Here is a 27,799-nt window from a genome sequence, read left to right as displayed (position 1 = left end):
TTCTGTAATTGACATTAAAATAGTTTATTGGATAGATAGAACGTGCAGTATGGATAGAAATATACTAAAATACAAAGTTCTCTGGAATATCATGTAGAAAAACCACAATCCATACTTCCACACCTTATTTTTATATACATTGCCAAATGTACTCAAGAGCTTGAATAAGGACATATTTGCATTTTTCCCCAGTGTAGTCCAAGGCCTCTTTGTTTCTTCAACACAAAATTGCACAGCTACCCTATTTCCTCACTTGGCCTAAAATCTGGTTAAATTTTTACATATTCTTCTCTCCCTTGCTAGATCCTTTCAAGCTTGACTTCTGCATCTTTTTCTCCCTTTGTCCCAGGATGCGATAGATTTTTTTCTTAGCCTCCTTTTGCCTCTTGAATTTCTGTTCATCCTCCTTCTGCTTAACTTTGAGATACTCTTTAAGCTGTTCCCGATGTTTTACTTTGGCTTTCTTTATCTTGTAATTATTCACCGTACTCAAAGCACTGAGCAGGGCAGATATCTAAAACAGAAAATAGAGAATCAATAGACAAACAGTTCAGTTTTGGTGATCAAGTAACAGTTTAACCTCAGAGAGCCATATAATGAATCAGAAGGTAAGTTCCTAATTATTTCTGCACCTGTTACCCAATACCTAAAATGTTTTAATCATGTAACTTATTGGGAAGTTAATCAAAGGTTTAATTTTTGTGAACTCTGATTTTTTGTTAGATACTATTTAGAAAGCTATGCCTGATTGCTACTATAGGACACTTAAGTTTGGATCTTCTTGGCTTTGCAAGCAACCTATAATTCTCAACTTTTGAAGCAGAGTATTCGCTTCAAGTCCTACCTTTGTGAATAATGTACAGCAATGACAACTCAAATAAAAGACTGCAGCTGCCAATTTAAGTCACCCATAATGTGAGAGCACTACATCCAACAGAAATGTAGCACTACATCCACTCCATCCATCCTCTGACAAGGACAAAAGTCCTACTTATGCATCGTCAGGTGACCTACTAGTTTAAGAAGTAGACACAATCCACTCAGAGCCAGTTCCACATGCCAAACAGAAACAAAAGAAATTGCAGGTGATTATATTTCACTAGAGGCATGCATGCCTTTAGCACTAGCAGTAGCTTCAAGTGCTAAAACAATAGTTAGAAAAGGTCTAAGCAACACATTTACCCTTCGGGAGTCCTTGTTTCAGAATAAGTGATAATTACCTTCTTTTCATGAGGCTCCCTGATAACAGCTGGTCTCCACTGGTCTTTTGGAGTCTTGCCTTTCTTCTCCAGATTTTTAGGCTTGTTCTTAAAAGGCAGTGCCTTCTGCAGTGCTTTAGGAATGTGGAGCTTGTTGAAATGCCTTTTCTCCCTCACAATGGGCTAAAAGAATGGATATAGAATGTATATAAGCTTTTATTTTGTTTTCCACCTTTCAGGAAAAAAAAAAAAAACAACAAAAAACCCACCAGAAACAAAGAAAAACACACACCCCCCAAACAAACCATCACCCCCCCACAGAAACAAACGAAAAAAAAACACCTCCACCAAACACTCAAAAAAGTGTTCCCTCACATCCTTGCACCAAATTGTGACTGGAATGTTTATCGCTATTTTACCACGACCAGACTCTCAGCAAGCTTTTGGAGAAGACTTCTCCACTATGGATTGCTTTATAAACTCTCACTGACCCACAGCCACCTGTTTTCCACTGCTTTATTCCCTGTCTCATGCCAGGAAAGACTGTGCCTTGTGGACAGAAATATGAAGTCACACACGTGTATGTATGAACATATATTTAGCTACTCTCTGTCTGCACAGGTCCAAGGCAGAGCGCAAATTTGGCTGTGATCACTGGTTCGAATAAAAAAAAAAGAAAGAAGACTTATCAAATATACCTTATAGAGAGAATCTTGGTTTTGTTTCAGTTTGATGCCTCGCTCGTGCCTCAGCTGGCCTGTTGTCTTCATTCCACTCCAACTATCTTTCTCACCTGCTGGCTTCAGCAACGATGTCACAGGATTATAAAACGTTGGGATAGAAACAGGATACCAAGTCCTCACAAAGACAATATCTAAAAGAAAACGAAATGTTACTTGGCTGTATAACAACGCAGTTCATCACATCCACACTTTAAACAAAGATTGCCTGGATAGAATAGATAACACCTAGACCACATGATAGTACTGTGTTTGGTATATATACCAAATCTCTATTTGTACACTTGGATTCTGCACATCCCCATAAAGTCATAACCAGTATGTAGTCCCAAAAAGCAGCCAGCTGAATACCACCCTATTCATTATTCATGTTCAATTAAAGAACTAGCAAGAGAGTTCATAGACATATCTGCACCTCTACTATTACTAACAAAAAATTATTTGCTTTTCATATGCCTGTTTTTATAAAAGGACTAACCTGCCTTTATTTTGCACTACGCATAATTTTGATGGGTTTAGGAAAACAGAGGTCATATAAACCCAAATAAGCATAAACTCATGTTCTCAACAACACAGTTGACGCTAAGCAAACACAGGAGATCACTTATGCATATCTCCTGTATAATTTCCCCAAAAGGGTAGGGAAAAAAAGTTAACTAGATTTACAATGCCTGTCTGGATTTCTCAGAAAAAAATGCGTTTCTAACACTTGTACCACTAAATACAATTCATCTTCACATTCAAGGCGAAAAGTGAAGACACTTTAAAACACTCAGAGAAACAGGCCTCCAAGACAAACCTTTCCATCCGCATACTATGACTTCTGTGTATAACTGAAAGAAACTCAACATAAAATGCACTTTTAAAATTTCCTTCTGCATCTCACCAGATAATTCTGTGTTCTTTGTATTCACATCTCAATTATCAGATCCCAGAGATTCTGAGATGTGTCTTTTCAATCTGTGAAGCAGGATGAAAGTTGTGTGATAACTTCCACGGAAAGTGCAACTTACCACTCATCAGCAACTTGTCTTCAAATGTTGCCCTGAAAGCACCCACTGGAGTTCGAAGGGCCTTTTTGATCTGTCCTCGGATACCACTCACAGTACGAATCGCTGCACCTTCAAATTTAGCCACTTCCAACTGAGAGTTAAACATTCCCTGCAAGTGTGAATTACCACCATCATTCAAGGTGCTAAGTCTCTCTCTGTGACCTACATAGGCCACAAAACCATAAGTAATTCCCACAGGCATATCTTCTAAAGAAACATGAAGAACATAACATTGTGTTTATCCTAAGAGTGTTGATCATACCAAAAACCTACTGAGTTGACTTTGAGGTAAGCTACTGAAAATAATCTGCTTAAAGTCATATAGCACAAGCAAGGCTTCTCACATTAAACATATACATTAAGAATTCTAAACCAGAACATACTGAAGATAATCTGTCCAGTTCTCTTTTAAAGTCATTTGCTGGAATGCACCCTATCTTAAAAGCAAGTAAGCTGCCTTAATTTGCTGGCTGCAAGACTCTAATACAATATAGCTCTCCAAGTCTTGTGCTTCTTTCATAAATCACAAGGAAGACAGACAAAATTCTGTGTATGCTTAGTGCAAACACCTGAGTGCTTCACTGTTGGGATCGGTGCTTAGTTGCTTCTTGTCCCAAGTACAGAAGAAGCTAAGGTCAATGAAAATTCACTTCTGCAGCACTTCTTGCCCCAAACACTTTTATAACTGTAATTGTGAAGTTCTACACACTGCCAGAAGTCATCTTTGATCCCAGAGCTGAAACTGAGTGGGATCAAACTGCCTGAATGACACCTGGGACAAGTTCTCATTCTCTAGTGGTATCCATCACTGTGGGTTTGAGGAAGGAAGGGGAAAAAATAAAACAAAACAAAAACAAACAAAGAAAAACACACCACCCCCTCCCCCCACACACACTGAATGCGAGCCAGGAGACGGTTCCAAAATTTTTGTCTGGTTAACAATAATTCATATTTGTTGGATAATGATCCGTACCTGTAGCTGACGCAGTGAAGAGAGCTCAAAAAAAACCAAGCAGCTACTGAGATCCAGAACACTATGCAATAATAACATGGAACTTCTGCAGATGGACAGATAGAAGTCCCAGGTTGCATTCCTTCCTAACATGGGTACATGTGGCTTTACAGTATACATACCTACCTTAATAAAACAAGTGTTCTTAAAAATTTTGAATGGAAAACCAGTTAGCTTTAATTTCTTCACAATAGTTATGGATTTATCTAAATCGAGCACAACTCCTGTCGCAGCAATCCGGAAATCAGGCTGAAACAGAGATAAAAGACACTGCTTAATGTATGTTTACCAAACAGTGAAGAAAGCATTTCATTGATAAAATTTCACTGCTTTTTAGAGTCTAAGTTCAGAATTTATAACCTTTACAAGAATACAGCAGCATGACAAATGCAAATGGACTTCATACAAACTAGTTGAGGAGCTGCTGACATAACATTCCTCCCATTCACTAATGAGATTTTCAGAACTGTCATTCTAATTACCTTGGCAGCAATCTAAGAGTCCTTCTTATCTACCTTACTGTGTTCTCATTACAAAACAGAATCTTACTCAGACAGAAGGTCTCAAAGGAGAAGTGCTTTTTGCATCGCTGTAAATCACTATATTGTACTAGGGACACATGATGAAAATAGCCTTTTCATACATGTAACAAGACGACTGTGCAATAGGACTTAAACAAGGTATGTTTTAGGAAGAAGATAATAATCACCACTCTGATTACTGTTGTACTCATTACAATGCCATGCAAAGCTTCTGTTATACATTGTAAGTAAACATAAATTTACCTATGGGTAACATATATGTGACAAAGATCATATTTGATAAATAGTGCTTTAACACTACGTAAATTAACTCAGATACCCATAAACATTCTAACAAGATGCAGAGAAATCACACTGAGGGCAAACTTTTTCAACAGAAACATCAGTGTCTCATCCTGTGTAACTTTTACAGGTTATATAAATACTTAGTACCTGAAAATCATGTAGGTATAAATCCACAGAAAATAATAAAAAATATTTGTCATTTTCAGTGTCACAGATGAAAGTTGTTAAAAAATAAGCACCTCCACCCAGTTTCCTATCTTATCACAACACAGGTTTCAAAAGCTTGTGTCCACCTGCTTTCTCAGCTCCTACAATATCATCACTTTACCATGTGTAAAACTTCTTCCCCAAATCTACATATTTTACCAGACCCATGGAAAGGAATAATCAACATCTTGTCATAACAAACCTACCGTTGTGCCACTGACAGACTGAACTGCCAAAAATCCTGTCCCCTGAGGAGTGATGGGCCCTACGAGAAAATTAAATTTTCAAATTTATGAAAAGCTTTACTATACAACATCCAGCCTCTATTTAAAGTCAGAAAAAGCTTATAAATACATGCCAAATACCATCACTAAATAAAACCAAAGAAAAGGTAAATAGAGCATTCAACCCATTACTCACATATATAGCCTTGTGAAAGTTACAGGAAAGGTTAAGAAGAAGTTACTCATGTACAGAAGCATCTGCAGGGCTGGTCCCATAGTGTGTACAAGTGTCTCTCTAATGTAGCCAACAAATAAGGTTCCTCTTTGATACAACACAGCCTAGCAGAATGCTGAGAATTTGACTAAAAGCCAAATACTTAAAACTAATTAAAATAACTCAAAAATAATAGGCAACTGCCTATTTTCCCTTAATATTTGGTGTTATTTTATATTCCACAAGGAAGACAGCTTTTTAAAGACTTTTCATTCCAAAAGATACTGACTGTGTTTCCTGATACATCCTGCAAAGCTTGATAATTCCATAATGCTTAAGTGATACCAGATAGTAACTCCAGAATGCCCTCACCCCAAAAAGTGGCTCCACAATGCATATGTTGTGGCGTGTACTTCAGAAGCCTGTGACGTCCATTATGATCTTCAATGTAGAACATGGGGATAGTCTGAAATCGCCTCCACCCTAATGAGAGGATTAAAGGATCACGTGTCTTAAGTATCTTCTTATACCATCGGTGCTTCTTCAGGCGCAACTAATTAGAAGAGAAGATGAACAATGCTATTACAGGGTAATAACATTACTTCTGAAATTCAAGCCTTAATTTTCAGGAATGATTGAAAGCAACTTCCATCTGCAAGGATTTTTTATTCAGTACACTTCATACCTTCGAACATTCTCATCAAAACTAGGTTAACTGGAAAGATAAAAGCTAATCAGTATTTCACTCACTTTGAAGTCATGTTTGTATGCATCTGAGCTAGTATTATATTAAAATATACATATATATATATATATGTGCTAGTAACTTTTCTATAGGCACTTGTCCACAGACCATGAACCTCAGAGCACAAATTACGTTTGATGTTTGCAATTCAGCAATCATAATATCAGACTTTAGTCCTGAGACTTCTCTGCAGATGAACATCAAACAATAACTTCTTCCAGTTATCCAGTCAACCCTGTAAAAATCCATTGTCTGCTACTGTAGTGTTATTTGTGTCAAAAGAAAATCCCCTATTCCAGAAACAAAGATGAAGGTCTCTCTCTGTGTTTACTGTACCTTTAATAAACAAAAAATTAATACTAACTCAAGTCACTCTGAAATACACCCATACTGACATACAAGTGCACTCACAGCTTTGGCTACATACCTGTACGTATCCAACATTTCCTTCACTGTTGCCTAAACCACCCAGGATAATGGGATAATGAGGGTCAAAATTCAGGACAAATTCACACGGGACATTCTCAATCTCTATTCGAACATACATCCCAGGCCGGAAGCCCTCATATTGCACTCTGGTCTCATCATCTTGATCTTCAAATTCTGCTCGATTAAGCTATGTGCCAAAGAGAAAGACACCTTGTGTTTTACAAAATTCAAGTATTAACAACTTGTTCATGAGGTGCCAGTTCTATTTAAAACATGCTAACATTTATATAAATCTTTCAGGAATGATCTAATAGGTTTTGTGACTTTTATTCAGAGCAAGATCTCTGTCACCATGAATTCCTTCCAATTTGAAATCCCAAGTGGGCCTGTTAGTCTACTTGAAAGACAGTACCCAAGAGAAGCAAATGACTGAGTGATTTCTGATATACCTTTCATAATGGTGACTCTGGATTTTAAAGATACAACTGTCAAAAATACATTTTTGATTTAGAAGCTCAAGTACCTTTTAAAGTTAACATCCTGAGCTTTAAGGTGTCACTTTATGAATAGGCTGGGCTCCTATCTACTCAGCAGCTTAAAAATATTTCTGTGCATCCTCACGCTGTATATTGTCAAAAGGGTCTTTTAAAGATCTTCTGTTCCATATTAATGCAGATATTGTGTCAATATTTAACAATATATCCTGGTGAATAACAGAAGCCTCACATTCCTATTCTAGCTCCTGATGTTCAGCTACCTACAAGATGCCATGCTTAAGCAAACTAATTATTTATTTCATTTCTCAAGGTACTGAGATATGGAACAGATCTTGTGGTCCAAGTTTATTTTTTAGAAGGTTTCACACGTCCCCAGTTTGAGATCCCTGCACTTCCATCCTGCAGGAATATTGCTGACATGTTTTCTGTAACAGACCTCAAGTGAAACAGTTGTAAATCACCTCGTACTCTTTTACTGGAATGTCCTTCTTTATGCTTTAAGTGCTCTTGGTAAGTACATCAGCATACCAGAGCTCATATGATCACTTATGACAGAAGCTAATGTAAAAAGGTAATGATTAATTTAATGACTATTTAGGGCAAGATTTTGTCAGAAAAGACGACAGTGAAGTTATCAGCAATGTAAGGCAATGTTCTCCCAAGCCAGCCAAATAAAGAAGCTACCTTTAAGCTTACAAGATTTTATCTAAAAATCAAGGCCTAGAACCAAATCAACACCTCCAGGTCTGAATAAAGGTATCCTGAAAACTCCTACCACATCTACCAAGCAATGGTCATCACTTATTTTCTCCTCAAATCAACAGTTTGATAAAACAACTGCCACACAGAACTTACTTATCTGTTAATAACATTGCAAAAATCGCAGTAAAAATAATATCAGTAAAATTTTTGACAAAAATTAGTACGAGAAAGATTTTCAACTTCCTATGGATACACAAATATGCCTTTTTTTTTTACTGCTCCTTCATCCCCATTCTTCCCAGAGGGGAAACTTCTCTCTCATGTTTTGGGTTTATTTTGAGACCTGTTATGCTAGTTTCACCACTAAGGGACAAACAGATAACTGTTAAAAACTTTTAAGTAGATAAAGTTGACACATAATGACTTATGCAGTGATTTAGAATATGGTTAACCACTTAAGTCAAATTAAGCTTTCACTTGCTTGGTTTGTTTGCTTTCCGTCTAATGGAATAAAAAAGTTAAACCATAAAAAAGCTAGCAAGCATGAGTTTCTTTGTGTGTACTTTTTCCAGTAGCTCTTGAATGTCAGGTTTATTTCTAGGAAAAAACCTCTGGGTAAACTCTGTTTTTGAAGATGTATAGTAAGATAAATTGCCAGGTTAACAGTTTGTACCTGTGCTTGTCTATGCATTTCTTCTTTAAGATTATCAAAGTACGTGGCATCTCCTTCATCATATTCTGCATCAAACATTTCTTTCAGTTTCCGTTTCTTGTCCATGCGCTCCTTTTTCTTTTCTTCCTCCTCTGGATCTGGTTTGGACGGTTTTTCATCTTCTTCCTCTTCTTCGCTTCCAGACTAATCAACAGTCAAATACATGAAAAGCTTCATTGAAAACAAACTATTCTGATTAACAGTTTAATATGTATCGTTAATTTGTCATAATGCAAATTATTAAACATATTAAAAATAACTAATTTCTGTCAAAAAATGAGATAAGATATTCATACAAGAACATGTAACTTCAGTAATGACTGAAACATTTCATGATCTAATCATATCCCTCTCCATGGAGAAAACTTCTTGACTTAACATTTATTTTAATGTCAGGGAACAGACCATAGAATTGACCTGTTATTCTACAACTAAAATAAGCACACATAACAAAAGCAGAAAAAAAAAGTAATTGTTGATAGCACTGAGTAATACTGCACTAGAAGGCAGCAGTGCTAGAGGCCAGAGAGGAGGAAGTTTGTTCACAGATCATTTGAAAGCCACCATGTTGCTCAGTCCAAAAAAATGTTGATTTTTCAATCTGCATTGTCACAGACAACTACAGCTGTTCCTGGAAGATATCCAAGTCACAGGATAAAATTGCTTCCACCAGTAGATAGGAGGCAAAAGGAGGAAACTCTGTCAGTTTCCACAATTTGTTGTGGAAGCTCTGAGCTCTGTAATATTCTGTATCAGATGAAGTGACATAGTACAAACAGTTATGATCACATTTGGTTTTAAAATACTGCTCTCATACCTCCAGTACCTCCAGGTCTTGATGAAGCCTGACACCTACTGTTACATAAGTGAAGGTGACTTTTCCTACATAATTAACTTTAAATAATTCGGTTTGAGACTAAAAACATGCCATTCTAGATATGTGTAGATTCCAAAGACCATAATATACATAACTTTTCTCCCTTGTTCCCACTGATTTCTTTCCTATTGATTCATTAAAATTACTGTTATTACATAGGATGCCTATACACTTGATCAGAAACTCATATAAATGTACGTTGCTAAAGAACACACAAATATAGGCCAGACCTCATCTCCTTCAGCAGTGGGCTTTCCTTTGTGCACAACGCCTGTTTCAAGATCTTCAAAATCTCCATACAGCTCTTCTGCAACAATAAGCACCCAAGGTATCTGACAGTTAATCATTCTGTTATATTGCAGTTCACCATTCTGTTGTGTTGTTCCATACCATCTATCATATTTTCAGTACTGTGTATCTCTCAATACTGCTTTGAAGATTAGTTTCAGTCCAAATACTACTTCTTCCCAACAACAGTTTTGTAAGTTTGTTCTGCCTTCTCTATAGTTTCAGCTGAAAATTCTCAGCTGAACTCCAGTGGCTCCTCCTTTTTCCTTTCAATGCCTTTATGATTTCAAAAATTTAAATAAAGTTTAGATCATTCCACAGGACCACACAGCACGTTAGAACTCTAATGACACAAGAAACAAGCAAAGCAATCGAGCTCCTATCTTTAAAAAAAATAAAGTTAATTAAAAAATTACATATAGCAGACAATTTTTAAGTTAAAAACAAAAGCTTACAGAAGCCTGTGAAACCCCAAATCATTTTGCATATAACATACTGCCATATTATTAACATTTTCTAAATATTTCCTACTTCAAACAAATACAAATACCACCTCCAAAATATCTGAACACCACCTCTCACTTTTCAGCCAAATGTCAATAACAAATGTCTTATGTAAATGTTTGCCTTCCCATTAAAAATAATTTCTGCTTGTTTTTACCAAGACTATCCAACAGAGGAAACCATACATAGAGTGAATAGCTAAACTGGAATATATAACTCAAAGTTGGTACATCTAAGTGTTCACTAAGCACTCCATTTCCTAATTTAAAATATACACTATTTTTCAGAAAGTAAATTTTCAGAATGTGCTTCTTGCCTACTGTTTGTACAGAGATTTACAGCGATGTTTAATTATATTAGTATCTGTATGATACTTTAGATAACAGTTTGAAAAATTTTGCAAGTGTATGACTAATGCAAAACATTCATAACTACGAAGCCATACTTTTCTTTAAAATTCTGTATACATTAATAATTTTTACAAGTCTTACACATACCGTCTTCCTCCAGTAACTTCGCTGCATCTTTGTCATCTTCCCACTTTCCAGTAACAAAGCAGTCCCGAATACTGCTCATAACCTGCAAAGTAAGTGTTATCGCCTTGTACAATTACAGCTTATAATCAACAGAAACATTCTCCAATATGTTCACCACTCCTCCATCACCTTACCACCTCAGAGATAATTTGATATTCTCATGCACAGTTCCACATTAGGACATGAGTTACCAAAACTACACAACGTCTCAGCAAAAGCAGGAATGCGAAACCAACTCAACTCTTGCCCAGAGGTCTTTACTCTAACAAGGTCTCTAGCCTGCATCACATTTTCACTCGTGATTCCCCTGCTTTTTACTTTTCAGTAAACAAATAGCGAACTACGATCCAGCAAACAGTTAAGAGAGCCAAGCATTATATTGGTGTATTCTAACTTTCCATTCCAGATCTTGGAATCTGTCAGCTAGTGAACACTTCTAACAACAGCAAGCAGCAGATGTGACACTCTGGCCATAGCTCCCATAGGTCTGTGGCAATGACAACTCAGCAGCACTTTATGAGACGCAACCAGGACATTACCAGTCTGGGATACGCAGAAACAATTATCTAATTATTATTACCTCTTCTAAATCCCAATCTTGCGGCTTTTCTATCAGAAATTTGGAGCAGTCAAGAGCATTAGCCTTCTGTTTGGATGCTTTGTCTGGACGGCTGACACGAAACAAACCTCCAACTTCATCACCTGCATCCTCACTCTCCTGGTCTTCATCCTCAACAGCTAAATGAAACATACAAGCTGTGATTACCTCCCCCACAGTACCTGGATTACATTCACTAGCAACCTCCTTTCTGTCTTAGTTCAAGGAAAAAAAAACATGCAAACTTAAAATAGTTTTCAATATAGACAACTGATTAAAAAGGTTCACTGATCCAGTGTAAAATTAATACCCTCAGAACAAAATAAGGTCAGCAGCAACCAGGAAGATACTATACACTGTGATCACAATGAACTGCAGTTGTGCAGCTGTTCCACACAGAAACAAGTAATTCATTTCACAGATTCCACATAGTTCAAATTTCTTTGAACAACCTGAAATCTGGTTCTATTTGCATAACTGGAATAATCTGAAAAAATATTTCCCAATACATAAACACAGGATGTTCATTCAATATCATAAGCAGAAACAACACGAAAACAATCTGTGAATAGAAACATTAAGCTAGTCTGTAAATCAAGAACACTCCAGAATCTGTCAGCAAGTCTTCCTGCACCGTGGAAGGTTTACAAAGATGAATTCTCATTGTATTCTATAGAGGTTTGTGCATTCAGAAAACCACTGGAAAAGTTGCAAATTAAACAGGACGAGTTATATACATAACAATTTTCTCTTCCCTTTAAGCCAGATAACTTTTTTTCTTTGACAAACGCCCTCATTACAGACATGACAATACTAAGTCATGTCTAAAAGAATATTCCCCTCTCAGTCACTGTGAGACAGAAGTTCCTGAAAACAGTCAACAAACAACATCCCTCTGTGAAACAAGTCAATTCCTATTATACAATGGATTTGCATAACAACTACCAGATACTTACATAAATGATCAAACTTTAAATATTTGTGGGAAGGTAGTCATACCAGAAAACATTGAGTAAGAATCAAGTAGTTTTGAAAATGAGCTCAAAACAATTTTTATTGGAAAAGTAAAAACTTACTTTATTCAATTAGTGAAAATGAGTATCAGCAATTTAAAAAGTCATGAGTATCAGCAACTGAAAAACCTCTGAAGCCTGCCACCAAAAGCCAATGCTCAAAGATTCAGACTTGCAAACTTGGCAACAGCTAAAAAGCTACCATATATTAAGACAGTACAAGTTTCCAGCCAGATTCGTACCTGTTCCGTATACGAGTTTACGAAGATTGGGGGTTGAACGTTGCTGTCTTAGAAAGGCCTCAGCTGCCTTCTGTGTAAGGTCCTCTTTCCACTTAAGTGCACCTGAAAAGAGAAAAAAGAGTGCATTCTACCTCCAAAAAATGACAGGAATTAGGAGGAGACAAATAATTTAAATAAGGACATGACCACAACAGGCTTAAGAAATGTAGACACAACCCACAGTTTCTTTTTTTCCATACTCCGTATATACACAGAAACATGAACTGTGGCTAACAAATCATATCACTGTTGGTTTGGTTTTTTTCTGATGAATCCTATTTTAGGTCAAAATTTTAAGAGATTATAAAATAACCAAATCTGTTATTATTGCTTATGATACATGTCTTCTTCACAGACTCACAGAATGATTGAGGTTGGAAGGCACTTCTGGAGGTCACCTTGTCCACCCCCATTGTTCAAGCAGGATCACCTGGAGCAGATGGTTTTTGAGTATCTCCAAGGATGGAGATTCCACAACTTCCCTGGGCAACTTGTTCCAGTACTCAGTCAGTAGTTAATAAATTTTAGTAATACTCCCTAAAGAATGTTCTTTTCTTATCAAACGTGATAAGAGCATCATAACGTGTTTTATACACATAGCCACAAAGATTAAAGTGCAAGAGAAAAGTATGCAGAATCAATTAAGTTTATAAAATAAACAACCCCCATTTTAGAGGAAGGAAACCCAAGATCTGCATATTACATTGCAAATCAAAGGTTTAAGAGCAGATAATCCCAGGTTTTCAATCTTGAAGTTTGCGACTTAACAACTATATATATATTTGAGGGGTAACATTACATAATATTTATAATATCCGTTAACAACAAACCCAATTAAAAATGGGCAGCAAAAACTTATAACATTTACAGTCTACCTGTTGTGTCAGCAGAAAAATCTATTTTTTCTTCATACTCCTCTTCCTCTCTCAGTAGATTCTCCACATCATCCTCCTCAGCTTCTACAGATTTAAATTTAGTCGGCTTAATACGACCAGATTTCTTTGCTTCAGTGTCCCGAATCCCCTTCCTATTTGACTCTTCAACTTCTGATTCATCATGTGATCCTTCTTCATCATCACCCTCATTAAGGGAAGAGTTTTCAACCTCAGATTCCGATGCCTCTTCTGCTGTGCAGTTTCCTGAATCTGTAGTGAGCACTGCTTTTCTTTTCAGACTGTGATCTGAGATTTGTGATCTCATTTCCGTACCTTCACTATTTATTTCATGCTGCTTAGATTCAGCTACTTTTTCGCCTGCAGACTCAAATTCACTATCTGAGCTCTCATTTTCATAAGTACTTTGCTCATCCTCCTCCTCCTCATCTTCCTCCATCTCATTATCTTCAGGGGTACTTGTTCCTTCTTCTCCCTCAGAACTCATTTCAAGATCATCATCACTGTCTGCAAATGCTGGCAGTTCACTAACAGCTGCTTCTTTAGCCATTTCTGTTTTCAGACGCTTGGTTCTCCTGAGAGCCATCTCTTCCCCTAATAGCTCTCTGTCACTTTCCTCCTCAGCATCCTCATCATCACCATCACTTCCATCCTCAGACATTGCTGCTGCTTCTTCTTGGTCATCTTCTTCATCACTTACTGCATCATCATTTTCTTTCTCCTCTTCTTCAAATAACGCCTTCCGACGTACTCTCCCAGTCTTCAAATCGATCTGTCTCTCTTCTTTTGGCATCACAAACCTGTTTTCCCAAAGATCACAGTCAGAGTAAAATGGCAAAGTGCAAGGAAATTTTAATGAAACAATGAAGTTTCACGTTAACATTTAAAAATATTTAAAAATTTTGTTTTAAAAAAATAAAGAGTAGGGTTATGGAGAACATTAAAAAGGCAATGGAGCTAAGTACAGAACACCTCTTAACTCAAGAATACATCCCATGTTATAGCCATAAATAATTCTAATAAATTTCTTCATTTTCCATGGAATGCAAATAGGTTATACAATGAATGTTATTGAAGATTATGACCGCCATTCTCCAAAACTCTGAAGAAAAACAGAAATTTGTTGGTTAGGGCTATATCAGCAAGGAATTCCTGGAAGGCAGGACTGTATTCCTTGCTAAACTTTTCTAATATCAATTATTTCTGTCTCAAAATGCACATGTGGCATATGAGTAGTCTCAGAAGAAGAAGAAGAACTAGGCATCAAGCCATTCTACTAACTGTGCTCTGTTGAGAATTTTAGCTAAATAAAGAGCCTGAAATTAAAGATACATTCATGCTTGAACACTGCTCAGCATTCAAAACTTACTCTTGTCCTACATCTTCTGAACCTAAGGGTCTGGAGTCCATGAAGAGAGAGACCTTGCTTGACGCCATCTTGACATCAATGGCTGAATGTGTGGAGATGAGGCTCTGAACTAGTTCATGATTTGGTCTCACTTCCTCCTGGAAAGCCAAGATGGTTTACTTTTCAATTAAAGTGAATAAACAAATTTCTAATGAAGAGGTAACAGAGTCATTAATCTGCCTAAAACAGCAGAAATATGCATAAGCAAGAAAAAAATGCCGAAGCATTTAAAAAAAAAAAAATTTTCTCAGAACAGCAAGGTCTCCCTTCCCCTCTTCACATTTCAAGAATGCATACAGCATTAATCCAAGAAAAATTACAGGGGGGCTTCTTCACAGTATGCAAGCACTGTAATAGACACCAGCAAGCACACATTATCACAGAGTCAAACGTATTTAACATTTGGCACAATACAGGGGAAAACAGCTGAATTTGATCTGATTGCATGCAAATGTTTTCTACCTCTCCCCTCCCTTTGAACAGTCAAATGCTGTATGTGTTCCCCCATAATCACCCTGCCCTGCAAAATAAGAGTGATAATATCCCAGTACCAGAAGAGTTTATAAATCTAAAGTCAACACTTGGAAAGTTTATGAAACTAACTCTAGGTACTTACGAACTGCTCCTGCAAGTATTTTTGCACAATATTTTACAGAGATAATAAAAATATCACTCATATGAAATCATTTAGAGGAGGAAAAAGAAATTACCCACTATGGATATAAGAAGATTGATTATCTTAAAAAGGCTTATTTTTAAACATTTGTTTTGACTCTAAGGATACAGTTTGGAAGAGAATTCAGATCACCAACAGCATCCCCTCACCTCTTCTTTTTCATGAGCATGGCTTCCACCAAGGTCAATATAAACAGCATCTTTATCATACACAATGCCCCCAACTCCTGAAAGAGGAGCATACACCAGTTTTTCTTTCTCATTTAAAGAACGCTTCTTCTGCTGCTCAGGCAGAGCACAGGGGTCTGGTAGGAAACTCACATCACTCACAGTAAAGTCTCCTACACCTGGGATGACAGACAAGCAAACCAATAAGGTTTTCACGAAGTTTTGCTCCTGGAATTTGTAAAATTCACCATGAAAAAATTAAAGCAGCCACACCACACAAAAAAAACATTGTAGCATTCAGTGATTCATCAACAGCAAGCTCTGCAGCAAACATCCAATTCTTCTGCCTTACTCTGAACTTTGAGAACCAAACATGAGTTCACCTGAATAACTGCAAAGCTCTGGGTTTCCTTGCCTGTTTTTAAATGAGAAAACTAGTAACTCACTTCTCTGAGTAGGCCTGTAAATTTATTATTGAAGTATTTCTCAATTTAAGCTTTTAAGTCATTCACTTTAAATATTACATTTATTCAACGAATATAAGAAATTTTACAAAAGCCAAATTTATTTTTCACTATTAGGGCTGGAGTGTTTTGCACTTCAAGCACCTTTTAAAGTAAAGCAACTTTGAAAATCTTCAGACACCGCCAATATTGTGTTTAATGCTGCAACAAAACTGCATATTTAAAAGCAAAACTACTTACAAGGATTTTTTACAGCATGTATTATCAAAAAAAAAAAATCCTAAAAGCATAACATGTATTTAGAAAGGTGAAAAATCAGTTTAAAGATATAAATCATTCCACAATAAAAATAGCAACAGCTATGTTGTTATTCATAGATCAGTACAAACCCAGTTTTAAGAATCTGTTAAATTACCTGGCATATGAATTTGACTTTTGTTTTTCAGGTGTGCTCCTCTCAAGTATCCATAAAGCGATATCTTCCTGTCACATTTGGGATTGATTCGAACATCTTCTGGGTTTGTCAACTCTTCCATTCTACCCAACATTAAGGAAAAAAGAAAAGCGTTAGAATATCCAGCAGTCCTAACAGTAACTTGAAAAAACATAATTTAGGAAAAGGTAATTGCAGCATCAGTGCTGCGACTGCATGCCCTGCTGACTCTAATAATCAAAAAAGAATGATCATAAGAAAACAATTCAAAGAAAAAAATATCTTTGAAAAATATTTGAAATTGTATTTTAAAACTTGTATAATCACGTTCAACAATATATTTCCAGAAGACTTCTTGACATTTCACTAAACATGTACTGCTTTCTTAGCACATTTTAAGTACTATTTATATACTTTCCACACACAAATCCTCTTCAAATCAATTTCATCATTAGATGGAAAACAGAATAACCACCCTAGAACAGCTGAAAGATGCACTCCCTGCAGCCACACAATACCTTCTTTTCCCTAATAGTGGCAGGGAGCAATACAAAAACTACCACAGGAAAGGGAAACTTTGGCTATTTTCAGGCAGATGAGGGAGAAACTCCCTCCAGAGCTCCTTTCTACACTGCACATGGGAGGAAACACAGACACACAGCCAAGGAGGGGACGAGACACACCTTCTGGCTGCAGATCAGCTTCAAACTGGCCCAACAACCGACAGTTACAACTTTAAAAACGTTACTGAGTATTTTTTTCTCATTTTTCCTCACTTCGTGTATTTTGCAGGACTTTGCACGATGCTTACCTACTTCTCTGACAGTTTTTTCTAAAGAATTAGAGCTTTGAAAGAGACTTGTTCTAAGCACCTTGAATTCTTGTGGGAGTTTAGTCATAACTGCAAGGATTCTGGCAATAAAATATGAAAGGTGAGGTAATTTCTCAGATAGGCACAGCCACCATCAAGATTACTTCCACGTTCCAAAGAGACTGTGAAGTAAATGCTATAAGTGGAGACAGAGCAGAAGGGATGTTCCAGGAAACGCAGAGGACTAATTTGACAGCTGTTGATAAATTGCTGGAACGCTATTCCTTTTCCACAGAAATTCAATATAATCATCAACAAGCAGAATTACTTTTAACTCTTTTTGCAGTGTTTCAAAAGTGTTTAATATATATCAAAGGCCTATCTACATGATCTGATGCAAGTGAAAACTGAATGGCTAAATTTATTGGCACAAACCTGAAGCATATGCTTTCATTTCCACAAAGCCATCCAGGTAACTCCACATATCCATTCACACACAGAGCTGACCGGCTCTAATATTACAGGGTTTTTTAAACAGCAATGCACTATCTACACTAAGACTGAAGAACAGAGAGAAAAGCACACACCTGTCTGCGAGAACATACGGGTGAGACGTCTGCCAAGTAAGAGGTCGGAATTTCATAACTGAGATAAAACGCCCCAAATTGTGAACTTCCTGCTTTTGATATTCCCCATGAACCATTCCAGACAGATAAAACAGCTTAGCACCCTAAACACATTAAAAGCACATGAAAACATTAAACATCAATTTAATACCTACAAAGCTAAAAAGGTAATGCAATTTTAACTTGTAAATCGTAACCAGAAATTACAGGCTACAACTGGTTGCAAAAGAACAAACTAGCTAGTTTACTTCAACATAGAAGTTGTCTCTTACATCTTCAGGGGAAAACAACCCACATACAGAAAACTTCATACAAAGGTTCATTTGTCTCTCAAACTTACAAGCAGATCCTCCTTGCACAGTACCTGAATAACAGATCTTTTTACTAGCATCACATGTTTAGTAGCTAGTCACACTGGGGTAGAGAATAATTAAACAAGGATTTTAGCAAATAGAAGAAAGATTACATAATCTGATACAACACCAGCACTGTCCATTTGCAGTATTATTTAAAAGATGCAAGAACATAACAAGTATTTAAGTATTGCCCCCCTTTTAATTTAGCTTCCATAACGCAAAATGTATGGAAAAATTAATGCTGAATGTCATACCGGATACACTTCAGTCCAGAATCTGTGCTTTAATTTCTTTTTAGTCTTCTTTAATTGTTTGTTGTTCTTGAATGTGTCCAGGTGGGTGAGAACTCCCATAATTTTGGGAAAGCCATGCACCTGACAAATGTTCAGGAATTCAAATGTTTCCATCTCAAATCCAAAGCTGGCATCAATAAGCATCAGAACCTGAAAACACAACATCAGCATTTCACTATAACAATACCACAGTGCCCACATCAGGTAAATTCAAAGACCACACCTTTAAAGTCATAAGCTTCTTGGGAACCAAAATCTTGCAAAGAGTTTTGTTCTTTATTTTCACATAACCTGAAAATCAACTTTGGCTTTTTAATTAAAGTATAGATTAAAGAATGGATCTTAGATGCTTTAGAAGTTAGTGAGGCTTAAGAAATCAAATCTCTACTTCCAGTCAATCAAATCTCCTTTATATAGGTTTGATTTGCTTGTTGTCTCCAAGAAAACTACAGAAGATAAGACTGCTCTATGAAAGCAATAACATACAGGACCATGTTAAGGCCTGAACAAGTGTTCACTTCGTGAATTAAAATATGCAGTACTGAGTATCTTCCAATATTTGCAGGAATGTCTGAGAAAATTAATAAAAACTGTGTATCTCTGCCTCAGATGCACTAATGCCTCTAAGGCCAAATCTTTCAGCTAAATGAGACAAACTTACCTCACACATTGCAATTACTGTTATGCATCGCTAAAACACACTGACAATGAAAACCAGCACCCAACAGTCACATGAAAATTGAAGTCAAGCCATCTTATCCCAAATCTACACAGAACGTAGAGTTCTAAAGACACAAGTGGATCATGCAGTGGGACCCCAAGATCCGTTGACATAGAGAACTGAACCAAAAGCTACAAGTAAATTACAATGGTGACCACACTACTGAAATGAGTCATATTGCTACACTGCAATCTTCAAAGCTGGAAATATCAGAGTAGTGAACTAATAAACTAGTAAACTAATAGATGTTTCTACCTTATATATTAGTTGAAAACCTCATGACTAAAAGTAATTTTCAGATTTTACATGGTTTGACCAAATCCCTTAATGAAAAGTCATGTTATCACCTTGGCTTGCGATAAGATCTTAATTAAAAGTTTACCAGTTGCATTAGCAATGAAGTTCAGTTGCATTTCCATCCTTCCACACCCTCCCCACCGCCACCACAACACACACACACACTTTATTTCTCCCCACATTCAGGATGAGGAAAGTTCTAGGATTTGTTCCAGAATATTAGATTTATTGTCAAGCTTAGTCCCACTCTCTTTGAAATGAAAGACAGTTTTGCCTTCGATAGCAGTGAACAGAAAAATCAGGCACTGGTGCACTCCACCCAAAAGGAGTATTTTCAATATAAATTATAGTAGAAATCACACGCCATTGTTAACTTACCAAGTCAGCAACTTTAGCCAGGTCAATCATAGTGTTAATGTCACACCCACATTCAATAATAGTTAGCCTCCGTTTTTTACCTGAAAACAGTATTCAGAATCAAAAAATGAAACAGAGGGACCAAACTGTTTTCTTTTCAGGTCACATTCCTGAAGATCCTAAAAAGTATCTGGGACTCAAATTATTCTATCTAACATACAGATGTCCAAGGTGAAGCCAAAAAAAAAACACTTCGAAAGGGAGACCAGAACCCAGCAGAAAAGGAAAACTTAGGGCAAGTTTGAGGGATGGAAGAAACTCTGGGAAGGAGCTAAAAAAAAAAAAAAAAATGACAAGTCCTTCAAAAGCCCAAATCTCACTATTCTTTTACTAAGCATGCCTGATAACACACCCAAATGATTTCTTAAAAATGGCCAAAAATTACAATAGCATGAACACATCCTAGTTCTAAAATCCAGACAAACAAGGAATACAAAATAAGCATTTCCATTTCTCATATATTTGTTCTCACCTGAAACAATTGTAACAGGACCCCGGATTTCCACCAGTTTTTGCCTTGTGAAGTTCTTAATGAGACATTTTATTAATGTGCTCTTCCCAACCTTGGGAGGGCCAACTACAACCACCACCACAGGAGGTGGCTCCAAAGGAGTACGGTCAACCACAGGAATGTGATGTTTTTTAGTCTTCAAATCCTGAGTTCTGAGAAGAAATTCATAATAAATAAATACAAGAACTTAAAAAGAGTAACATTTATTCTTTGAAAATCTTCAGTATTTGCAAGAGGTTGGACACAAAGGTTCACCAAGAACACAGATACTACTTTGTATGTGGAACTCCCACCAAGTCTAAGGAGCTACACACATCTTTTTCCTGCTAAGACTAACACAGCTGTAGCACGTGACAGAGATGCAGAAAGCATCACACTGCTGACACCCACATAAACTACAACACGATGCGGTGAATGATGAAACCCATGTAAGCAAACCAGTGAAAACTACACTATGTATATTTCTAAACAGAGTTATGAAAAAACCCCATCCAGCCAATCCTACATGTTCTATAACCAATTCCCACGTCTTACCTATGGAAAGTTCTGGCCATCCGCACTGCGGATTGGACCGTAAAGGCTTTGGGGTTTCTCTTCCGAGCATTCTCCTCATCTCCTATTCCCAAGTCATTGAGATAACGTTTCCTTTTTTTCTCTGCCTTTGGGCCACTATGTTTTGCACGATGCTTCTTCTTCTCTTTTTCCTCCATCTTATACTAACAACTGTTTACAATCAATACGATGTAGGTAGCTCGTGTGACACTGTGCACGGCTGACAGGGGAAGAAAATGCAGTTAGCACAAACAGGACACGCACAGTAGCATCGCATAAACATCGCTTAACCACCTAAAATAGCAGCTAATTGCTGTCCTGTCTGGTCGCGCGAAAAGCACCGCACCCGCCTGAGTAAAGCGGCGCCCCGGGCCGCAGGGCTCGGCCCAGGCCGGGCTCCGTGCGCAGCAGGACGCGGGTCTCGGGCCGGCCGGTTCAGGGGGCTGCTGGGCACACCGCGGGCCGGCCCCGCACGCCCAGAAACAGCACAGAGGGTGCCCCGCCGGGCCGCTCCCTCGGGCCGCTACCACCCACCTGTCCCGCCGCGCCGCTGACTCCGCGTGGAGCCGCACCGATCGGCCCGCAATGGCGGCCCCCCGGAAACAACGGCTGCGCCTGCAGTTCCGGGGGAAACGGCTGCGGCGGAGCCCCATTGCCGGCGCACACGGCGGCGGCCCGGGGGATGCGGTCTGTCCCCGCAGCGCCCACCAGTGGCTGTCCCGGTACGAACCAGCTGCCGTGGCCACAGAAATCAATGAGAAAAAGATCATTAAAAACAAAACCAAAACAAACAAAAACCCCACAAAACAAACAAAACAACAACAACCGAAAAAAAAACAAACACAAAAAGAGCAAACACAAACATGGAATGTCATTGAATGGTTTGAGTTGGAAGGCACCTTGAAGATGATCTAGTTCCCACCCCCTGCCATGGGCAGGGACACCTTCCACCAGACCAGGTTGCTCAAAGCCCCATCCAGCCTGGCCTTGAACACTGCCAGGGATGGGGCACCCACAGCTCCTCTGGCAGCCTCATGGGGAAGAATTTATTTCTTGTATCTAATCTAGATCTACCCTCTTTCAATTTAAAGCCATTACCTCTTGTTCTATCGCTACATGCCCTTGTAAAAAGTCCCTCTCCAGCTTTCTTGTCGGTGCCCTTTAGGTACCAGCAGGCTGCTATAAGGTCTTCTAAGAGCCTTCTCCAGGCTGAACAACCCGAACTGTCTCAGCCCATCTTCACAGGACAGGTGCTCCAGCCCCCTAATCATCTTCATGGCCCTTGTCTGGACTTGCTCCAACAGGTTCATGTCCTTATGTTGGGGGCTCCAGAGCTGGACACAGCACTGCAGGTAGGGTCTCACTAGAGTAGAGGGGAAAAATCTCCTCCCTAGACCTGTTGGCCACACTTCTTTTGATACAGCCCAGAACATGGTTGGCTTTCTGGGCTGTGAGCACACATTGCTGGTTCACATTGAGATTCTCACCAAGCAACATCCCAAACTCTTTCTCCTCAGTGCTGCCGTTGTCCATTCTCCATCCAGACTGTATTTGCACTTGGGATTGCCCTGACCCATGTGTGAGACCCTGCACTTGGCATTGCTGAACTTCATGATCCTTACCAAGACTTTGGGGGAGGCTTTCCAGTGCCATGAACTCAGAGGAAAAGTAGTTAGATGGGGTCTTTTTTCAGACACCAAGTGCACCACCCCATAAGGACATGACTAGGCATGCAGGAGTCAGGGCACTCAAGATGAGAAGTAGTTGTTTATCTCAGGCCTGTGCCTACACCTTAGGGAAAGTCCTCCTGAAGTTATTTATAGGTACAGGCCCTGCTTAATTAAGTGAATAGCCCTCTTCTCAGAGTAATTTTCTTTAAGCCAAGGAACAGGGAGGAGCAGAGCTGCTAAAGAGGTGTCCGGGTCATGAACTGCTGTCTCTGATGCTGCCAGATCTGCCATGCCAGCGGGTGGCTTCCAGCTGAGGAGCTGCAGGGGCCGTGACTGTCCCTCTGCTCCTGCTGCAGGAGGAGGTGTCTGGGAAGAAAGGAATGTGCATTGCAGGCTCACACAAAATGAGGAACTCAATACACCTAGCAGTGGGAGTAGGCCCAGGCTGACTATAACTCTCTTTGACAAGTTATGTGGAAGAATATAGAGTTTTTAATATTCAGGATGTAAAATCCTCCTTTCTTCTGTGAACAGGAGCATTTTACAGGCGGTAGAAGAGTAGTCCAATACTGAGCACACTTGGTTCCTGCCCCACCTCTTCCTCAGCATCACCTCCACATATCACAGCAGAGATGCTTTTGGCATGCAAGTCTGGGGGCAGCTACTAGTGCTATCACTGTAAAAGTACCTCTTATATGTTAAATAAGCATGTAATTTGTGTTCTAGCATTTGCCACCTCGTAGCAAGGAGTGAAAAGTTTACAAAAATGTCACGAGTGTTGCATTCAACTGCTCTGCACAGGTGTTCTTATTCGTGAAATACATGCTAGGTAGGTCTGTTAAAAGCAACTTGTAACTAAATAAAGCAAGCCAGTAACTTACAGACAAGCTTAACCCTGAGCAGTAGGTAGCTCTGTGATGGGACAATGTTTTCGGTTGGTTGGTTGGTTATTTTTTTTTTCTCCAACTTGCTCATGAGAAGTATTCAGAGAGTATTCCACTTCAGTGTTGGAAATGTGGGTTTGCTGATAAGATGACCAGACAAAAGGCTTGTAATGCCTGGTATTGTTAGAGCAGCTGGGAGTGACAGCTCCACACAAATGTCTTAACACCACTGCCCTGGCGTGGCTTTGTGAACTTGGACAGAATGGGATGTTTGCAGAGTGAGAGGTGACAGAATGGGATGTTTGCAGAGTGAGAGGTGAATACAGCTGGACGCACTGCAGAGACCAGGCTCCTGCAACAGAATCTGTGACAGTGACCCCCCCAAATATTTACCTCAGACCCCTTTGAGATATGAGGGTGCTGGTTACATTGAGATCAGCAGGGAGGACACCACAGGAAGGGCCAGTACTGCCTGCCCCATGGCCACCAAGTCCAGGGAAGGACCAAAGCCCCAAGTCGGTTTAGTGGGGCATGCTATTTTTTCAGATGCCCTTCTTCCTCTTCATCTCACTCTGTGAAGCAAGGCTGTTTTACTAAACACCAGTTTCTTGTCTTTTGCATGGGCAAATATTATTCTTGTTCTCTCTGTGCCTGGGAACAACTCCCACTTCTCAATAAGTAGGTCTTATGAGGGAGAGGGTATATATAAAGAAAGAAATCAATCTTAATGCAGCTTTTTAAAAAGTTTACTAAAGGAGTCATATATACAATCATAAATACAATCATTACCTTGTGCTTAGCTCACAGACACAACTTTCAGTGTTCAGAGCCTTGAAGCTATTATGTGAAGCTATGGTTCTTCCATAATACATGCGTGTGTTGCAATTCTTCAGGTCAAGGCAGAAAAGTCAAATGACTTCTCCATAGCCACAGTTAAAAATTATTGATAAAGGTCAGAACTAATGTTCTGGACTTCTTGTGTACACAACTCAATAGACAGCTTCTTTACAGAGATATCAACTTTATTAATAAAATAATGGTCTGTGTTTGTTTTTTTTTATTATGTCTCTTTTCTTCTATAAACAAAGTAATTATAACATGCATATTAAAATCTAGGGACAGTTAAAATATTCCAGAGCCACATTTTAAACACAAAAAAGGATTTGCATGTATAGTTTTCAGCATCCTAGGCCTGATGTTGCTTCAATACACAACCATGGTAGCTCTCCAGAGACACAGATGAAGAACACTTCCATGATTACAGTGGCCTTCCAGACAGCCATGGATCTTGAAAAGTCTAAAAATAGGCTCAATGTGTGAATGCAACGGTGGAACTATTCCCCCCACCCCTGCCGTGAGTGCAGTTCTACAAGTTCATTACCACCCAGGTACAAAACCTTCATTTGACAAATAAAAAACTACAATTTGGGAGGAAAAAAAAAAAAAAAAAAAAGAGGAAAAAAAAGTACAAAAGGAAATCACAAAAATATTGCCTTTTAAAAGGCTACATGTAGTCATTTTTAAATGAAAACACTATACATTAAGTATCTAGAAAAATACCAGTGTTCTTTATCAGGAGCACACCTAAAATGCAAACACACCCAGTGAGCCATACCCTGCCACCACCAAGGCTGCTTTTTCCATGCTTCTCATGTTAACACTTTCTCCACTAAGAGCTATAGTTTAGTCTGTTTTCTACAGATTTCTTAAAGTAAGTGAATTCTGACCAGAATAGAGACAAAACTCAGTGCAGTAAGGCCACAAAACCAATGCCATAGTCCCAAGCCTCCTGACAGAATTAACAGTACAGTCTGAACACAGAATGAGTGAATCTTCAGTACTGATGTGTTTGTGAAGATCAGTCTGTATGTGCGAGTTAATGCGGTGCTGCCAATAACCAAACGTGTGCAAGAACACTGCAAGCAGCTTTGTGCCAGTTCCCGAACGATGGGGGTGGAGGCAGCACCATTCAGGTTATTCTCCTGCAGCCCTTGTTAACTTTGCTTATCTTCCTTCCCCTTCCAGACAGCACACAAAACTGAGAGCAAGCACCCCACACTTACGACCTGCAAAACCTCTAGCCACTTTGGCAAAAAAACTCCACATGAACTTTAAATCAGGCAAGCAGACCTACTGTCACTCTCACGTGTAACCCAAATGACAGGTTGAACTCTGGCCACCAAAAGCAAAGAGGTAACTTTTTGGCCCACCTTGCTCCCCATTTTGCTCATTCTCAAAGAGTGAATCTAACTCAGTCCCCAAAATTTCATTTCTCACGCCCAGCCAATAAGGGTCATAGTCATTTACTGTCTCCAGCAGCTGCTGCCCATATGTTGGGGCTGGAGCAGCAAGAGTCCCTTGATAACCCCCTTCATGTTTTGGAAATACCAAAGGAGGACTACCGTGACTAGCTGCAGCCAGAGGCGGACTGTACTTTATCTGCTCAAGCTCAAGCTTAGACTCCCCTTCACCATAACTACAAGTGGAGCCCTTCCCAAAGGGAGAAGTGTTGGACTTGACATACAAATAGTTCTCTTCACACAGGCCCTGGTTAACATTTGCGCAGTTTAAGACAGGCCTCCTATAGATGTTCTCCTTAGCTGCCAGGTACTGATAATCTTCTGTACAAGACTGGAAAACATCTGCATCTGAGTAGTTGCTTTCAGAGAAAGATTTCTTCGGGTATGGATATTCCTGTACCGGCTGCACAGGGAGAGAGAGCTGGGGGAAGGTCCCCATGCTCCCCACACTGACTGGGGCCCCTTTTCCCACGCAGTCCAAACCGAAGTGGGCTGGGGTCTGACCCAGGGCTCCAAACGTGTTATCCAGGCTCCTGAAGTGAGCATCGAGCCTCGAGTACGGCTGCCCCGAGTAGGGCGACGGCTGGGCGGCGAAACTCGGGTTTCCTCCCGGCAGACCGGGCTGCGGGTGGAGGACGCTCCGCTCCGGCCCGTGACCCTGCGCCGTCCGGGGCCGCTCCTGGCAGCCGCCGCCGCAGCGGGCCGGCTTCTCCTTGCCGTAGGCGGGCCTGGGGTAGGCGGCGGCGGCTTCGCTCTTCTTGTGGTTCAGCTGCCGGGCTCTCCTGTTCTGAAACCACACCTGCGAGGGCAGCAGAGACTGAGCGCCCGGCCCCGCCTCGGCCCGGCCGCCCCGCCGACCGTCCCACCCGCCCCTCTTACCTGGATCCTGGACTCGGGGATGTCGGTGAGGCCGGAGAGCTGCTCCCGCAAGGCGATGCCGGGGTACGGCTCCTTCTCGAAGGCGCGGACCAGCAGCTCCAGCTGGGCCTTACTGAACGTGGTTCGCTTCCTCCGGCCGCCTTCCCGCCCCGCGCTGGGGACGAGGGTTCGCGCCGGGGCCTCGCCCGCCGGCAGCGGGGAGCGGCGGTCAGCGCCCAGCCGCGCTCCCCCGGGCCCGCCACCATCACCGCCAATCCGCCCGGCCCCGGCCGCAGCCAGGGCAGGCTCACCGGTGGGGCTGGGGGGCAGGCTGGCGAGCTCCATGCGGCCGGGCTCTGCGGGCGGTGGGGCTCACAGCCTGCTCCCCGCCTTATGAGCCCTCCGCCCCGGCCACTAGCGACCCCCACCCGCCAATGGGGCCAGTGCCGCCGGGACTTCGAGGGTGACTCAGAGCCGTCTCCCACACGCCCATTGTCATCCCATCACCAAAATACACATAATGAGGTCTCGCCCCATCGAAGGAGCCAAAGCGTCTCCCAGCGAAGCCCCCACTGCCGCCACAAACGCGTCCGCCTTTCTTTAATTCAAATGGAGAGCGTATCATTTAATGAATTTATCTTTCACCTTCGGGCCGGCTCTCCAAGAAGGCTCCCCATCTCTCTGCAGCATAGGCCTGGGCTCTGCTGGAATCACGGGGCTCCCCTGGATGCAGGGAGGCCTCCACAGCAGCCTTCTCCCGAAGGGAAACCACCCCAGCTCTGATCACACCCGGGTGACGAGCCCT

At 40.1% G+C, this 27,799-nt stretch overlaps 2 protein-coding genes across 2 annotated transcripts; both read right to left on the bottom strand.

Annotated features, from left to right (window-relative positions):
* On the bottom strand, positions 1–21,907 carry BMS1 (BMS1 ribosome biogenesis factor). The gene is made up of 23 exons (XM_065843555.2): positions 21,817–21,907; positions 21,265–21,502; positions 20,692–20,882; positions 20,181–20,260; positions 18,746–18,934; positions 18,097–18,239; positions 16,681–16,802; positions 15,784–15,980; positions 14,920–15,056; positions 13,533–14,350; positions 12,619–12,720; positions 11,346–11,503; positions 10,727–10,808; positions 9,668–9,744; positions 8,522–8,704; positions 6,648–6,836; positions 5,848–6,028; positions 5,244–5,302; positions 4,130–4,252; positions 2,953–3,100; positions 1,898–2,073; positions 1,221–1,382; positions 1–514 (listed from the first exon to the last, which is right to left on the bottom strand). The coding sequence occupies exons 2-23, from the start codon at positions 21,438–21,440 to the stop codon at positions 278–280; spliced, it is 3,930 nt and encodes a 1,309-aa protein (XP_065699627.1). The 5' UTR covers positions 21,441–21,502; positions 21,817–21,907; the 3' UTR covers positions 1–277.
* Positions 21,908–24,657: 2,750 nt separating this feature from the next.
* On the bottom strand, positions 24,658–27,339 carry LOC136104327 (uncharacterized). The gene is made up of 2 exons (XM_065843198.2): positions 27,016–27,339; positions 24,658–26,935 (listed from the first exon to the last, which is right to left on the bottom strand). The coding sequence occupies exons 1-2, from the start codon at positions 27,337–27,339 to the stop codon at positions 25,979–25,981; spliced, it is 1,281 nt and encodes a 426-aa protein (XP_065699270.1). The 3' UTR covers positions 24,658–25,978.
* Between the last annotated feature and the right edge of the window lie 460 nt (positions 27,340–27,799).

Source organism: Patagioenas fasciata, chromosome 8 (genome assembly GCF_037038585.1).
Source record: "Patagioenas fasciata isolate bPatFas1 chromosome 8, bPatFas1.hap1, whole genome shotgun sequence".
NCBI classification, from domain to species: Eukaryota; Metazoa; Chordata; class Aves; order Columbiformes; family Columbidae; genus Patagioenas; species Patagioenas fasciata.
Note: the sequence above shows the minus strand (reverse complement) of the source record. Positions and strands in the feature narration are given on the sequence as shown.